General features: G+C 50.7%; 1 protein-coding gene across 1 annotated transcript in view; it reads left to right on the plus strand.

The window, feature by feature from the left end:
- GOLGA2 (golgin A2) overlaps window positions 1-16,483 on the plus strand; it is a 434,268-nt gene that overhangs the window by 413,905 nt on the left and 3,880 nt on the right. Inside the window, exons 3-20 of the mRNA XM_050759792.1 lie at window positions 1,239-1,361; window positions 2,350-2,430; window positions 7,029-7,133; window positions 7,391-7,434; window positions 7,554-7,617; window positions 8,037-8,096; window positions 8,280-8,360; window positions 9,229-9,267; window positions 9,534-9,584; window positions 9,673-9,766; window positions 9,863-9,969; window positions 12,791-12,849; window positions 13,179-13,320; window positions 14,432-14,521; window positions 14,626-14,733; window positions 14,930-15,017; window positions 15,388-15,725; window positions 16,001-16,114. Of these exons, the coding sequence (XP_050615749.1) occupies window positions 1,239-1,361; window positions 2,350-2,430; window positions 7,029-7,133; window positions 7,391-7,434; window positions 7,554-7,617; window positions 8,037-8,096; window positions 8,280-8,360; window positions 9,229-9,267; window positions 9,534-9,584; window positions 9,673-9,766; window positions 9,863-9,969; window positions 12,791-12,849; window positions 13,179-13,320; window positions 14,432-14,521; window positions 14,626-14,733; window positions 14,930-15,017; window positions 15,388-15,725; window positions 16,001-16,114 (1,788 nt within the window). The remainder of the gene's footprint in view (window positions 1-1,238; window positions 1,362-2,349; window positions 2,431-7,028; window positions 7,134-7,390; window positions 7,435-7,553; window positions 7,618-8,036; window positions 8,097-8,279; window positions 8,361-9,228; window positions 9,268-9,533; window positions 9,585-9,672; window positions 9,767-9,862; window positions 9,970-12,790; window positions 12,850-13,178; window positions 13,321-14,431; window positions 14,522-14,625; window positions 14,734-14,929; window positions 15,018-15,387; window positions 15,726-16,000; window positions 16,115-16,483) is intronic.

A 16,483-nucleotide genomic window follows, 5' to 3' on the forward strand; every position in this document is an offset into this window, starting at 1 on the left:
AAGGGGATTGGGGACTATGGCACCTAGGAGGGAGAGGTTTCAGGCTGCCTTACACCCTTAACATAGACACTGATAGTGTGAAAAGCCTACACTTCCCCCGTGAGCTCAAAACATTGGCAGTATCTCTGGGTGGCAATGTGAGAACGGGATTGGTTTGATTTTCCCCCAGGCTTCTACTCTCCAGAGAGACTAACATTTTTTTTCTGACTTCCACCTCATATTCGAATTATCCATGGTTCTGGGACCAGAGTGCCCTTCAGTGGTCTCTGGAATGAGATCTGCTTATCTCCTGTGGAACAGGTCTTGGGAAACTGAACTTGACAGCTTGAATCTTCCTCATATCATCTCAGCCTGGGGTACTTGAAGTGCCACAGGATAAATATCTTTCTGAAGCATCAGTTTCCCTTTATTCTCTTGAGAAAAAAACATTAATGTACTTAGGGATGACAGTCACATAAATTTCTAAGAGTATACCAGACTTTTCTCTGAAATGAGGCTTGGGTTGTCCTCTTTCTGTTGAATTCCCAGGTTCAACAGAAAGGCTGCCTTTTGCCAGGAGGATACATTGATGTAAGTTTCAGAGGCATTGGTGCATTTCTTACATTAACAAATGTGTGAGGATGTATGACTCTAAACCACACAGTGTACAGTTCCTGCCGACTTAATGTTCCAGCCCACATTTTAAGATACATATTTATTTTGAGAGGCGGAATGTCACTATGTTGCCCAGGCTGGCCTTGAACTCCTGGCCTTAAGTAATCCTCCTGCCTTAGCCTCCTAAGTAGCTGGGACTCCAGGCTTGACTTCTCCACCTCATATTTGAATTCTCCATAGCGGAGTGGAATGTAGTGATGTCGCAATCCCCCTCAGAACCGTAATTAGCGCGTGAAACTGACTTTTGATCTTAGGACCCAGTCCCCTAAGTGTTCTCATCCTGTTTCTGGGATGAGAGGTAGAAAGGTACCTCTGCCTCTGGTTTTGGCCCTTGGCAGCTGCTGATTTGTGGCAAAACCCCAGAGCTTGGAGTCAGAAGACTGAGTTTAGGTTCAATTCTTGCATTTTTTTAAGCCATGGTATCAGTCCCTCTCAGTCACTAAGTGATTGTGACAAGACCTTGTAGACTTGTTGGTGGCGTTAAATCAGATGGTATATATGAGTATTTCGGAAAAATTGTAAAGTAGGATGTAACTGTAGGGGCTTGTAGATCTCATGAGTATTATTGGTCTTCTTTTCCACAGTTGAGAGAATATCAGCAGAGGAACAGCCCTGGTGTTCCTACAGGAGCGAAAAAGAAGAAGAAAATAAAAAATGGCAGTAACCCTGAGACAACCACTTCTGGTGGTTGCCACTCACCTGAGGATGTGAGTCTTGGCTGGCTAGGCTCCTGGGGACAGGGGGCCCAAGGGGCAGTAGAGGGTAATTGTTATGATTGTGGAAGAACTGTTGGGTACTGATTAAGAGTTCTGGGTGTGTATCCTACCTGTCCATCTGCTAGGGATGTGATTTAGGGCAAATCGCTTGAGCTTTTTGGGCCTCTCTCTTCACATCTGTAAAGTATTGTTTTACTTACACTTGTGAAGTTTAAATGAGATTTGTTATTATTGTTGTTTTTATGTTAATCCCTAGTACAGGGCCTGCTGTAAACACCCAGGACACCCAGGAAATGGTAGTTGCTGTTTCATTTTCCTCATCTCCAGTCTCAAGGGGAAGCCAGGCCAATGACAACAGCCACTGGCCATCAGGCTATCCCTTTAGGAGTCATTGAAAGGGCCCCAGGGTGTGGTGAGGAGAGCCCCAGGCACTAGGATTAGGGGAAGATCTAACTTTTGAGTTCATCTTTGCCACCAGCTTGCTGCATGACCACAGAAAAACCACTTCTTCCCCTGAGCCTCAGTTTCCTCCTCTGTAAGATGACACTGGTTAAGATCAGTGTCTCTCAAACTTGTTTTTTAGCTGGAGCCCCCTTCGTTCAAGTGAACCCTTACTCAGAAGTCTGGTTTTTAAAATGGAGGTGGAGGTCTGCAGCTCTGCTAGATTCACTGCCCACATCCTGGGCCTAAGGAGAAGGGTCCAGTGAGCGTATTAAGAGCTGCATTGGTCAGGTGACTCCACTCTGTGTGACTGCATCCTTCAGGGGACTTTTCCATCTATTTGTTTCTGCCCCCGGCAAGGCAGCAGGTGGCCATTTGGAAGGATGGCACAGGCCATGGTATTGATCTCCTCCACTCTTCTTCAGCATTTCGTTTCCCTGAACCCACATCTTCCTCCTTCCCTGACTTTCTTGCCTCTCTCTAAGCCACTTCTACCTTTCTTCCCCTGCCCTTGTTTTTCCCTTTTCGCCTCCTGTAGATTCAGGACATTCTGAAGGTGCTGGTGTCCGACCTTAACCGTTCCAATGGGGTAGCGCTCCCCCCATTGGACAAGTGGAAGGTGAGGCAGTGCCGAGACCCCTCTCTGGCTTGCTCTCTCCAGCTGTGCATGCCCCTGAGGCTTCTCTGGTTTGGGGGATACTTTGCCTCTGGCTTATTTTATGTTGCTGCCATTAACCTTCCGCCTGTTTATGTCCGCTTCTTCACTTGCTTGATTGATCGGGTTTTTATTCTTCCCCAAAATCTTTTATCATCTTGGAGAAGGTGAGACATACCTTAAAGTTTAACAGTTTAAAGATAATTTGGGAATAACTTTCAGAGGTGTGTGGGATTTGGGGCTTTTTTTTTTCTTCTTTTTTTTTTTTCAGAGACAGAGTCTCACTCTGTTGCCCAGGCTGGAGTGCAGTGGCACAATCTTGGCTCACTGCAACCTCTGCCTCCTGGTTCAAGTGATTCTCCTGCCTCAGCCTCCTGAGTAACTGGGATTACAGTTGCCCACCACCATGTCTGGCTCATTTTTGTATTTTTAGTAGAGATGGGGTTTCACCATGTTGGCCAGGCTGGTCTTGAACTCCTGACCTCAAGTGATCCACCCACCTTGGCCTCCCAGAGTGCTGGGATTACAGGCGTGAGCCACTGTGCCCAGCCTGGGATTTGGGCTTTTGAATGCCTATTGTGGGTACTCTCAGACTAGGAGAGATGAAAAAAAAAAAAAAAAGAAAAAACCCAACGGACCTTTAGGTTTTGCCCTAAAGGCAAAGATCAGTAAACCACATAGAAGTTAGTGATTTTTTTTTTAATTAATTCACTTTGGTTTAAGAGTAGGGAACAAAGGGTTAAGAGAAAATGAGTCCACATTATAGTTGGAAGGATTGAAGCTATTTTTTCAGAGGAACTAACTGTAAAAGATGTGAGGTTAACTAAACAGATGAGTGACCAAGACGTTCTGCCCCTAACTTCTCCAAATGGACATTTAGCCATATTCACTGGGCTCTTGACAACAAAAGCACTTTGATAAATAAACAGTGGAGAAAATAGATGAACAAGGTAGGCTGCACACCGAGGGAGGCAGACTCCTTTGAAGGAGGCAAGAGATAATTTTGGACCATTCCAAATGCTCAGCTCAGGGGGAGGTTGGTTCCGAATGGACTCCAGGCTGGAGAAGGTGGCATTTGAGGCTGGCTTGAAGATTAAAGGTGGGTAACATTAATCCATATGGGGAGTGGGGGAGGCCGGGGGAGTGGTGAGGTCATGGCCAGAGTGTGAACTCACAGATCACCTTTCAGGAACACAGGGAGTCTGCTGGGGGGCAGGGCATGGGGGTACACAGGGCTAGGAGACAACCTCCTCTGGCTGTGATTTGGCGTTTCCTCCATCTCTGACTCACCTGGGGGACTCCTTCCTGCCAAGCCAGAGGAGCAGGACACAAATAGAGCCTGTTGGAGATGGGTATGGGGAGAGGGACTGAGACAGAGCAGCCTTGGCTGCTGTTAGAATTGTCCAGTCGTCACACCTGTTACCCTCCAGTTGATCAGGTCTGTCCAGGTGCTGTGACTCACCTTGCCAGCTCAGAGGAGACGCTGAGTGGTACGGTTGGGGAGCACAGGCCTAGAAGCGTCCTGTAGCTGAGTATTTGGCTTTTGCTCTGCCAGTGGTCCAGTGGATTAGGGGGTCTGCAGCCTGTTTCCTTATGCTCTGAGATTCCGTGCCAGCCCAGGTCCCTCTGTTCTGGAAACAAAGGCCTCGGTCCTCATATTTCCGTCTTGTTGTTTTGTTTTTGTTTTTGAGAAAGAGTCTTGCTTTTTCTCCTGGAGTGCAGTGGTATGATCTTGGTTCACTGCAACCTCCCCCTCCTGGGTTCAAGTGATTTTCATGCCTCAGCCTCCCAAGTAGCTGGGATTACAGATGTTGCACTATTGCACCCGGCCATGTTGTTTTGTATTTTTAATAGAGATGGGGTTTTGCCATGTTGCTCAGGCTGGTCTCGAACTCCTGGCCTCAAGTGATTCACCTGCCTTAGCCTCCTAAAGTGCTGGGATTACATGCGTGAGCCACCATGCCCAGCCCCTTGCTATTTTTATACCTTCTCTATATGCATAACTGTTTCTAATGTAGGTTGTTTTTTTTAATTTCTCATTTTTATTACCATGTAAGTTTTCTACTCCAGGAATGCAGGCCCGTGATTGTAGTATCTTGAGTAGAGCTGATAACATTTCCAGAAGTAGGGAATAATGGAGAGATAAAAAATACCTTAATGAGATGGTACATTTTGAGGAGAATAGGCTTTCTTAAAAACTCTATCTTGGCTATAAGACTTAAAATTATGAAATAACTTGATTGCTCACAAAATAATCATGCTTTGTGTGTCAAAAAGTCCTCAGAAAAATGCTTTTTCAGCCAAGTGCAGTAGCTCAGGCCTGTAATCCCAGCACTTTGGGAGACTGAGGAGGCTGGATCACCTGAGGTCAGGAGTTCGAGAGCAGCCTGGCCAACATGGTGAAACCCCATGTCTACTAAAAATACAAAAATTAGCTGGGCATGGTAGTATGCACCTGTAATCCCAGCTGCTCGGGAGGCTGAAGCAGGAGAATCTTTTTTTTTTTTTTTTTTTTTGAGACGGAGTCTCGCTCTGTTGCCCAGGCTGGAGTGCAGTGGCCGGATCTCAGCTCACTGCAAGCTCCGCCTCCCGGGTTCACGCCATTCTCCGGCCTCAGCCTCCCGAGTAGCTGGGACTACAGGCGCTGCCACCTCGCCCGGCTAGTTTTTTTGTATTTCTTAATAGAGACGGGGTTTCACCGTGTTAGCCAGGATGGTCTCGATCTCCTGACCTCGTGATCCGCCCATCTCGGCCTCCCAAAGTGCTGGGATTACAGGCTTGAGCCACCGCGCCCGGCCAGCAGGAGAATCTTGAACCCAGGAGGCAGAGGTTGCAGTGAGCGGAGATCTTGCCACTACACTCCAGCCTGGGCGACAGAGTGAGACTCCATCTCAAACCAAAAAAAAAAAAAATTTCCCTTCCTCTGAGCATTCCTGTGTCTAATCCTAGAGATCAGTGGGAACCCAGGATGCCAGGAGGGCCCTAAAGACTTGTAGGGTCCATTGCTAGGAGTGCCAGCCTTCCCTCAAAGGCTTATGCCTGGCCAGCAGCTGAACCCCTGCTCTGACCTATTAGATTCAGTTGTAGGCATTGTCAAGGCAACACCAGGTTCCATGGTCACAGTAAACTTGCAAAGATGCAAAGACAGCTTGGCTCATCTTCAGTTCCACCAGCCTCTGCAGCACTTGCTGTAAGGAGGGAAACAGATTTGGGTTTTCAGAGGCCAGGGCTGAAGGGTCCAGCGAGTACGCAGTCCTTTCCCTGGAGAGAGGTGTAGCCACTTCCCCCAGACCCAGCTTCCCTGGAGAGAGGTGTAGCCACTTCTCGCAGAACCAGCTTCCGTGGCCAGGCCCTGGCTCCCTGGTGTTTTTCTCTTGTCCAGCTTAGCTGATCAGCCAGCTTTTTCCGCTGTCTGCCCATCTGGCCTGTCAGATATTAGAAGACCTCTAGAACCAGAGGCTTGGGTCAAGAGTAAGGCCAGAGCCTGGAGAGAGGCCGGGTGGGGCTCTGATCAAGCAGGTAGGTCCAGTTGGGGGCGAGGGAGAGGCTCCATGTGACCCCAAGTTCTGAATCCTAGGATTGTCCCCAGGTACAATTCCCAGGAAAGAGGCCCCATAACTTCCAAGTTGCCAGGAGCCATAGGGCAGATGTCTTACCTCTGTTTTCTCGGGTGGTTTCTTGGTTGGGTAGATGTTTTTGGAGGTAAGAGGTTGGGGTGGGGGTGGTAGCCATGGTTTATTCTCCTTTTACCTCCAGATAGTTGGGGAGAGGCTTCTAGTTGGGTAATTTTTTTTTTTTTTCCTGGAAAGGTCTGAATCAGAAACACAGCCAATAGGCCAGGTTCAATGGCTCACACCTGTAATCTCAACACTTTGGGAGACCAAGGTGGGAGGATCACTTGAGCCCAGGACTTTGAGACCAGCCTGGGCAAGATGGCGAGACCACATCTCTATAAAAATTAGCTGAGATGGTGGTGTGCACCTGTAATCTCCGCTACTAGGGAGGCTGAGGTGGGAGCGTTGCTTGAGCCCAGGAGGTAGAAGCTGCAGTGAGCAATGATTGTGCCACTGCAGGGGAGAAGGGAAGGGAGGAAAGGAGGAGAGAAGCAGGCAGATAGCTACATTGCCCAGACAACTACTTCCTCATCACCATCCTCTGCCCACTAGGGGCCCAGTTAGGGTCACTCTGCAGCACAGACTGGCCTTCTGGAAGAACAGTGCCTTTCTCCTCCCTGACTTTGGCACACCTTCCTCCCACCTGCTGTGGCTGCCACAGGTCAGTGCCTGCTGCTGTCTTTTGCTGAGCTCCAGAGAGAGCGAGGTCCTCGTGTTCATGAAGGAGGCCGTGCAGCCCCTGCTTTGAGCTTTGGCCATCTGAAATGCTGCCTAGCAGCCCAAGGCCTGGGCAACCATATCCACACCCCTGAGTGGCTCCTAGCATGTGTGACTGTCACTCTGATTGCAGCAACACCTGTCCTACCTGTTCCACACCCTTGTGTTCATGGCACTGAGGCACCTTCTATCCCGCATGGCCCCCTAACCCCCTGCTCTGTTCTGTGACAGACACCCAAGGACAATGCTGATTCTCTACAACCGTCTGATGACACTGTGTTACCTGGCGGTGTCCCTTCCCCTGGTGCCAGTCTCACTAGCATGGCGGTATCTCAGGTTTGTGCCTCCTCCCCCTCTGCCTACTCCCCTCCTGTACCTACTATGGATTATCTTCTCTTTTCACAGGTAGCTTGTTCCCTAGGGCCAAGGGCTCTTCCTGGGGAATGGGCTGGGGGAAGGCTCAGACTAGGCTTTTTCTTGAGGTCTGGGGATATGGAAGATTGTTGGAATGAGTTTGGGAGCTTGACTCACCCTGTCCTGGGTGATTCTTAGCAGACATTGAATGACCATCTCATACGTTTCTTCCCACACAGAATCATGATGCTGACAATGTCCCTAATCTCATGGATGAAACTAAGTGAGTGTCTCCTGTTGGGGCAGCAGTCTCTAGGCCGAGAGAGTCAGGGAGGCCACTGCCCATGACCTTCTTTCCCATTGAGCCACCTGCACCCCTGACCCCTGTGTCTCCATCCCTAGGACTTTCTCATCAACCGAGAGCCTGCGACAACTCTCTCAACAGCTCAATGGTCTTGTTTGTGAGGTACCTCAGGAATTGAGGCCCAGAGTGGGGTGCGGGGGGAAGGGAACTATGATAGAAAGAAACTGAGGCAGGGATTCACAAGAGAGGGAAGATCCTGGACCAGCCAATGTGCTGGGCAATGTTGAGGAAGTCGGCTTTTCCCTGAGCTTTCTCCCTTGAAGTTGTGCACATGAAGGAGTTGGACCCTGTGACTGGTTGCATCATTTTATCCTGCTGCAGAAGCACTGGATGAGAGGTGCTCAGGAGGGAAGGATGGTGGGGAAATAAGAACCATGAGAGAAGTTGGCACAAAGGGGTTACGGGACAAAGGGTCCAAGTTAGAAGAGAAAATGTTGCCAATTGCTGGGGAAGAAAGGAAGTCAGAGGGCTTAGACACTGAGGGGACAGAACATCTCCATGTGCACTCTCGTCTCTTATAGTCTACGACATGTGTGAATGGGGAGGGCCCTGCATCATCTGCTAACCTGAAGGATCTGGAGGTAAGAGGCCCTGGGCCGTGGCCCAGTGACCCTGCAGGCCAGCCCTCCAACCTCCTCCCATAGCGGGGGCTGGGTGCCCCTCTGCCAGCTGAGACAGCCCACACACCCCCCAACCCTAATGATTGCTCTCTCTACCTCTCCCCCCAATCCTCCTCCAACTCCTCCTCTCTGCATGCGCCTCAGAGCCGGTACCAACAGCTAGCGGTAGCCCTGGACTCCAGCTATGTAACAAACAAACAACTCAATATCACGATAGAGAAATTGGTAAGAGTCCAGTGGGGTCCCCTGATTCCACGCTGCTAATCCTGGGCTCCAGTTTCCCCTTGGGACCCTGAAGAAAGGGGCAGGGGGCCCCTGGTGCCAAGGGCGAATGGGGAGCTGGGGGGCCCAGGCCTCAGCTGGAGGGACCCCAGAGCACGGAGCATGCAGCATGGCTCTTCTGTTGCTGCCCTCTTTGCCTACTCTCTCTTCTCTAGACACCCCTGCTCGAGTCCTTGCCACACATGCCCTGGGATTGTTGCCTCTTGGGGAAGCACTAGCCTGACTGGTTGTCAGGAGCCCCGTATTTCCACCCTGACTCAGTCCTTAATTTGCTCTTGGATTCGGGACAAGCCACCTCTCCTTCTTGGGCTTGCATTTCCTGAGGAGGTAGAGTTAGAGAGTATCAAAGGTCTCTTAGCTCTGAGCGTTGAAGATTTAAAGGCCCACTAGAATGTAAACCTCAGGGCCAAGGGCTCCTGTCTGTCTTTTTCTGTCTGATATCCCTGCTATTAAGAACTGTACCTGGCCTATATGTGCTCAGCAAATGTTTGTTGAATGAATACACCTTTCTAAATCACAAACTGGCAGAGGGTGGGCTTTTCTCACACTCCATCTCTAGAGGTTTATGTTACTGTCCTTTCAAGAGAGTCCAGATTCAGACTTTCAGTTCTATGGCTGTGGGCAAAAACCAACAAAGACACAAATCCCCTTTCCTTGGGAGCCTGAGGAGAGTTGAGCAGTTCGTGTTCCCATTGGGTCTGAGAACTTTGCCTTTAAAATCCATTCCTGGCTCCTGCCTACCCCTTCCTGGTCTGGGGAATAGGGTTGAGGGGGCCACCCTCAGTCACCTTCCTTTGACTCTTCCCCACAGAAACAACAGAACCAAGAAATTACGGATCAGTTGGAAGAAGTAACGTGATTTCTTTGTTTGCTCACAACATGACAGCTGGGTTTGGGGGGCACTCAAATGTAGAGGCCTCAGTCTCGTCTCACCCGCTCCCAGCCTGGGGAAGAAGGCTCACCCCCCAAGATTCCACCCCATCCCCACAGGGTCCCTGATAACCTGGTCCCATGGGTGGGCCGGTCCTGGGGCATTGGTGGCATTCTGGGGGCATGTCCCTTGCTGTGCCATCTCTGCCTCCCCCTAGTAAGAGCTCTGTCTTCCTCTTCCTGTAGGAAAAGAAAGAATGCCACCAAAAGCAGGGAGCCCTAAGGGAGCAGTTACAGGTGAGTGGAGGGGGTGAAGTTCCGCCCTGTCCTCTGGAGAATGTTTCTTTCCTTCTTTTTCAGCACTTGCTTGGGTTTCCTCCCAAAGGTTCACATTCAGACCATAGGGATCCTCGTATCAGAGAAAGCTGAGTTACAGACAGCCCTGGCTCACACTCAGCATGCTGCCAGGCAGAAAGAAGGTGGGAATCTGGGCACCCCATCATCCTTCAACCTGGCACTTTGACAGGCCTTTAGGGTGAGTCCTTTGGACCCCATCTCAACCTCTCTCATTCCAGGAGAGTCCGAAGATCTGGCCAGTCGCCTGCAGTATTCCCGGAGGCGTGTGGGAGAGTTGGAGCGGGCTCTCTCTGCTGTCTCCACGCAGCAGAAGAAAGCAGACAGGGTGAGTCCAACTGCCTGCCCCGAACCCTGGCAGCCTGGCTTCCCAGGTGGAGGAGTGAGCCTAAAGGTCTCTTCTGCAGGGTTGAGTGTCCTGCCCAGAAGGCAGCATGGGCCATTTGTCACTGCTTTTGTGTGTGGTTGTTAGAGGCATCCTGGGGCTGAGTCAGCTGCTGTGGGTGGGTGGGGGGGCACTGTGAGGAGTGAACACTGGACACAGAGCTCAGAGGCCAAGTGCCCGCCCTGCCCTTACCTGGCTGTGGCCTTGGCCAAGTCCTAGGTTGGGGAATGTGGTATTTGTTCTGTGAAGGTACAGAAGAGTATCTTTAGTATGTTACCATTTGTGTAGAGAGAGGGAATGTGTGTGTGTATGTCTGTGTGTGTGTCCGTGTGTCTGTACATATGTACTGTGACAATATACATAAAACATGTCTGCAAGGATTCATAAAAAACTCAGGAGAGAGGAGCAGCATGGCTGGAAGATATTTCCCTTCTGTACCTTCAGAGTTTTGAACTATGCGAATGTATGATCCTTTCAAAAATTGAACAAAAGATAAATTTCCCTCTTCCTATCTGTGCCCCCACCCCCAGGGAACAAATGAACTTAGAGAGTCAGATATACCTGGCTATTCAAATCCCAGCTCTGTCTAAGTGATCTTAGGCAAACACTTAACCTCTAATACTACATATTTTTCATCTACAAAATAGAGGTAATAATATTGCAGTGAGCTGTCTCATGTGGTGGTTATGAGGATTAAATGGGATTATTAGCATGGTGCCTGGTGAAACACTCAATAAAGGTTCAAACAGTGGTAGTAATAATGATAATAACAATAGCAATATTATCTGATCTCTCTGGGCCTCTGTTAGCCAGCTGTAAATTCGATCTTGGCCAGGTGTGGTGGCTTATACCTGTAATCCCAGCACTTTGGGAGGCCGAGGTGGGCAGGTCAACTGAGGTCAGGGGTTTGAGACCAGCCTGACCAACATGGCAAAACCCTGTCTCTACTAAAAATACAAAAAATTAGCCAGGTGTGGTGGCAGGTGCCTGTAATCCCAGCTACTTGGGAGGCTGAGGTAGGAGAATTGCTTGAACCCGGGGGCGGAAGTTGCAGTGAGCCGAGATCACACCACTGCCCTCCAGCCTGGGTGACAGAGGGAGACTCCGTTTCTAAATAAATAAATAAATATACAAAAATTAGCCAGGTGTGGTGGTGCATGCCTGTAATCCTAGGTACTCAGGAGCCTGAGGTAGGAGAATCACATGACCCCGGGAGGCAGAGGTTGCAGTGAGTCAAGATGGCACCATTGCATTTCAGCCTGGGTGACAGAGGGAGACTCCATCTCAAATAAATACATATATACATACATACATAAATTCACTGTCTTTTCCTGTCCCTTCCACTCTTACCAAGCTCTGTATTTTTTTTTTTTTGGAGACGGAGTCTCGCTCTGTTGCCCAGGCTGGAGTGCAGTGGCCGGATCTCAGCTCGCTGCAAGCTCCGCCTCCCGGATTTAGGCCATTCTCCTGCCTCAGCCTCCCAAGTAGCTGGGACTACAGGCGCCTGCCACCACACTCGGCTAGTTTTTGATATTTTTTTGGTAGAGACGGGGTTTCACTGTGTTAGCCAGGATGGTCTCGATCTCCTGACCTCGTGATCCGCCCGTCTTGGCCTCCCAAAGTGCTGGGATTACAGGCGTGAGCCACTGCGCCTGGCCTTTTTTTTTTTTTTTTTTTTTGAGACGGAGTCTCACTCTGTCACCCAGGCTGGAGTGCAGTGGTGCCATCTCGGCTCACTGCAAGCTCTGTCTCCCGGGTTCACTCCATTCTCCTGCCTCAGCCTCCCAAGTAGCTGGGATTACAGGCACCCGCCACCACGCCCGGCTAACTTTTTGTATTTTTTTTTTTAAGTAGAGATGGGGTTTCACCGTGTTAGCCAGGATGGTCTCGATCTTCTGACCTCGTGATCCACCCGCCTTGGCCTCCCAAAGTGCTGGGATTACAGGTGTGAGCCACCGCGCCCGGCCACCCTTACCAAGTTCTTTTAAAAACAAATGAGACCAGCTGGGCACGGTGGCTCACACCTGTAATTCCAACACTTTAGAAGGTTGAGGCGGGTGGATCACTTGAGGTCAGGAGTTCAAGACCAGCCTGGCCAACATGGTGAAACACCATCTCTACTAAAAATACAAAAATTAGGCTGGGCGTGGTAGCTCACGCCTGTTATCCCAGTACTTTGGGAGGCTGAGATGGGTGGATCACAAGGTCAGGAGATCGAGACCATCCTGGCTAACATGGTGAAACCCCGTCTCTACTAAAAATACAAAAAAATTAGCCAGGTATGGTGGCAGGCACCTGTAGTCCCAGCTACTTAGGAGGCTGAGGCAGGAGAATGGCGTGAACCTGGGAGGCAGAGCTTGCATTGAGCAGAGATGGCGCCACTGCACTCCAGCCTGGGTGACAGAGACTCCGTCTCAGAAAAACAAAAACAAAAACAAATTAGCCGGACATGGTGGCGTGTGCCTGTAGTCCCAACTACTCAGGAGGCTGAGGCAGGAGAGTCACTTGGACCTGGGAGGCGGAGGTTGTGAGCTGAGATCTCACCATTGCACTTCAGCCTGGGTGACAGAGCGAGACTCTGTCTCAAAAACAACAACAACAACAACAAAATGAGACCATGGGCTTGGAAATGCCTTGAAAACATGTCAAGTGTGATTGAGAGTGAAGAAGTGTTACTGTGGAGTAGTTACTGTAGCTGTTGTTACTGGTGGGCCAGCTGCTCCTCTGCCTGCTATATCCTGACTTAACCTTTCTGTGTTTACAGTACAACAAGGAGTTAACCAAAGAGAGAGATGCCCTCAGGCTGGAGTTATACAAGAACACGTAGGACTGGGGATGGTGGGATGGGAGGTCTGGGGGCCCTTAGCATGGGTGGTGTGCTGGGAGGTGGGGGGTACAGGTAAGCATGGTGAGGTGGTCATACAGGTTTGCATGTGTGCCCAGCAAAGCTCTAGTGCCAGCTGCGCCACTGACTCATGGTGTAGCCTTGGGTAACTCATGTCTTATCTCTGGCCTGTACATGTGACTTTTGATTCCTGGGGTTCCTTCCAGTGCCACAGTTCTGTGGTTGTGGGGCGAGGGTAGAGGGTGGATCACCAAAGCAGTCCTTTCTGTTCTTTGTTCATTCCTTTCTCTACTGCCTCTGGCCATAGCCAAAACAATGAAGACCTGAAGCAAGAGAAATCAGAATTGGAAGAGAAGCTTCGGGTCCTAGTGACTGAGAAGGCTGGCATGCAACTTAACTTGGAAGAACTGCAAAAGAAGTTAGAGATGACAGAACTCTTGCTTCAACAGGCAAGAGGCTGCAGCCCCATGGGTGGTGGGAGCCCCATCCAGCTGGGGCCATGGTCTAGGGGTCATGCAGGGCATGGGGAGGCTCCAGCCAATAGCTGAAAATTTGGGTCCTTGTTCCAGTCCTGGCGTAAAATCCTCTAGAGAGTGCTAAAAATCTACAAATTGGGGACCTGGGGAATCAGAATCTTAGGGTTAGGGCTTAAAACAAGTTTTGTTTTGTTTTTTTTTTTTTTTTTTTTTTTTTTTTTTTTTTTATGAGACGGAGTCTCGCTGTGTCTCCCAGGCTGGAGATGTTTCGGCTCACTGCAAGCTCCGCCTCCCGGGTTCACGCCATTCTCCCGCCTCAGCCTCCCAAGTAGCTGAGACTAAACCACGCCCGGCTAGTTTTTTGTATTTTTAGTAGAGACGGGGTTTCACATGTTAGCCAGGATAGTCTCGATCTCCTGACCTCGTGATCCACCCGCTCGGCCTCCCAAAGTGCTGGGATTACAGGCTTGAGCCACCGCACCCGGCCTTGTTTTGTTTTAAAGCATCATGGGTGAAAACCATTATTTTAGAGATTACATTTATATGGCTAGGTCATGAGTCTGTTTATTTCCTTCTGAGGTTCAAGCCAACACTTTCACTATTCCATGGTAATAACACACAGTAGAGATTTTTTTTTTTTTTGAGACAGGGTCTCGCTCTGTCACCCGGGCTGGAGTACAGTGGCGCGATCTCAGCTTACTGCAACCTCTACCTTCCAGGCTCAAGCCACCCTCCTGCCTCAGCCTCTCAAGTAGCTGGGACTACAGGCGATACCACCATGCCTGGCTAATTTTTGTATTTGTAGATACAGGGCTTTGCCATGTTGCTGAAGTTGGTCTGGAACTCCTGAGCTCAAGCAATCCACTCACCTCAGCCTCCCAAAGTGTTGAGATTATAGGTATCAGCCACCATGCCTGGCCTGAGATCTTTTTAAAATTATTTTTTATTTCTAAAGCAAAGAAACGTGACAGCAGAGTTGTATTGACTGAGCTGCACATTGAGCCTAGCCCTAGCCCTTTTAAGGGGCACTGTTTGGAACGGCCTGGGCTCCCCAGATCTAAACTTCTCACTCTCCACCATCCAGTTTTCAAGCCGGTGTGAAGCCCCTGACGCTAACCAGCAGTTACAGCAGGCCATGGAGGAGCGGGCACAGCTGGAAGCACACCTGGGGCAGGTGAGGGATGTAGGGAGGGATGTAGAAGGAAGATGATCCCAGGTGGCCAGGAGTAGGTGACAACCAGTGACAGTCCTTCCTAATTTCTGTGGCCATTCTTGCAGGTAATGGAGTCAGTTAGACAACTACAAATGGAGAGAGATAAATATGCAGAGAATCTCAAAGGAGAGAGCGCCATGTGGCGGCAGAGGATGCAGCAGATGTCAGAACAGGTGAGACCTGACCCTTCAGCTCCCCTGCAACCTTAGATAGGTCACTTGATCTTTCTGGGCATCTGTGAAATGGGAGGAGCACAGCCAGAGGTGCTCATGGGTCTGGCCTTTGTGGAACTGGGGGCAGAGAGGGAGATGGTAGCCTGTCCAGCCACCAGCCCCTCTCCAGGGCCCTTTCCCGCTGTGCTTTGGGCAGGTGCACACATTGAGGGAGGAGAAGGAATGTAGCATGAGTCGGGTACAGGAGCTGGAGACGAGCTTGGCTGAACTGAGGAACCAGATGGGTAAGCTGGGGCTGGGGTAACCTGGGAGCAGGACTGGGGTCAGAGGGCTGTCGGGGTGGTTTAGAATACCCCACGGAGTTGGGTGGATGGAAGGGCTTTGAGGCAGAGGGAAAGAGGTCTGTGCCAGGAGATAGCAAGTCTCATCATCTCCACAAGCCTCAGTGCCCCATCAGCAAAGAGGGAGGAGTGCCCATTGTTGGCCACCCACAATTGTCACTATTGGAAAGTGGCTTGGAAGATTGGCTAACATCTGGGTGCAAGGAATCATTAGCAGGGAGGCCATGTTTGGGGAGCCTGAGAGGAGCTATGGACCAAGAGGAGGGTTTTCTTTGAGAATCCAGAGGCCCTTATTGTCTGCTTCCTTTCTCAGCTGAACCCCCGCCCCCAGAGCCCCCAGCAGGGCCCTCCGAGGTGGAGCAGCAGCTACAAGCGGAGGCTGAGCACCTACGGAAGGAGCTGGAGAGTCTGGCAGGACAGCTCCAAGCCCAGGTGCAAGACAATGAGGGCTTGAGTCGCCTGAACCGGGAGCAGGAGGAGAGGCTGCTGGAGCTGGAGCGGGCGGCCGAGCTCTGGGGGGAGCAGGCGGAGGCGCGCAGGCAAATCCTGGAGACCATGCAGAATGACCGCACCACCATCAGCCGCGCACTCTCCCAGAACCGGGAGCTCAAGGAGCAGCTGGCTGAGCTGCAGAGCGGATTCGTAAAGCTGGTGCGCAGCCCCGCCTGGAGAACCTACCCTCCCCACTAGCCCTCCAGGCCTTTGTTTTCCCACCTGTAAAGTGGGGCAGTGTAGCCCTCACGTGAAATGGTACTTCTGGAGGCGCCTGTGAGCCAGAGCCCTGCTCCGATGGCTGTAGGGGAGAGGGGATGATTTTTCTAACCTGTCTCCACCCTTCCTGGTGCTATGGGAGGCAAACACCAAGGCAGCAAGTTTTGGGGTCTCCAGCTGCAGTGGGTGGCCGCTGATTGCTTCTCTCTGTCCAGACTAATGAGAACATGGAGATCACCAGCGCACTGCAGTCGGAGCAGCACGTCAAGAGGGAGCTGGGAAAGAAGCTGGGTGAGCTGCAGGAGAAGCTGAGCGAGCTGAAGGAAACGGTAACCCTACCCCATCCAAGAAGTGCTGGGAGGCGGGCACTAGCCTCTGGGGAAGGGTGGTGTGAGGCCAGAGGCAGCTCCAGCCTGGGGAACAGGTGACCCCAGCACCCTCCGGGGCAGTCCTGTGACTGTTTCTTGCTCCCTGCCGTCTGACTTTTAGAGGTGGATAGCCCTGGGTTCCTCTCAGATCTGGACATCATCGTCCCAGCTAGAGGCATGGATTTCCCCCAATCATAGGGAAAGAGACAGTGGTATAAGAGGCTCCTTAGATTCAAACAGGATTCTGGCCTCTGCTCCACTGGTCACCATTCAGCTACTCTGCATCTCTAAGCCTCAGTTTCTTTAACTTAAAGAGGAAGTTAGTATCTT

The sequence above is a fragment of the Macaca thibetana genome, chromosome 15, assembly GCF_024542745.1.
Source record: "Macaca thibetana thibetana isolate TM-01 chromosome 15, ASM2454274v1, whole genome shotgun sequence".
Lineage (NCBI taxonomy): Eukaryota > Metazoa > Chordata > Mammalia > Primates > Cercopithecidae > Macaca > Macaca thibetana.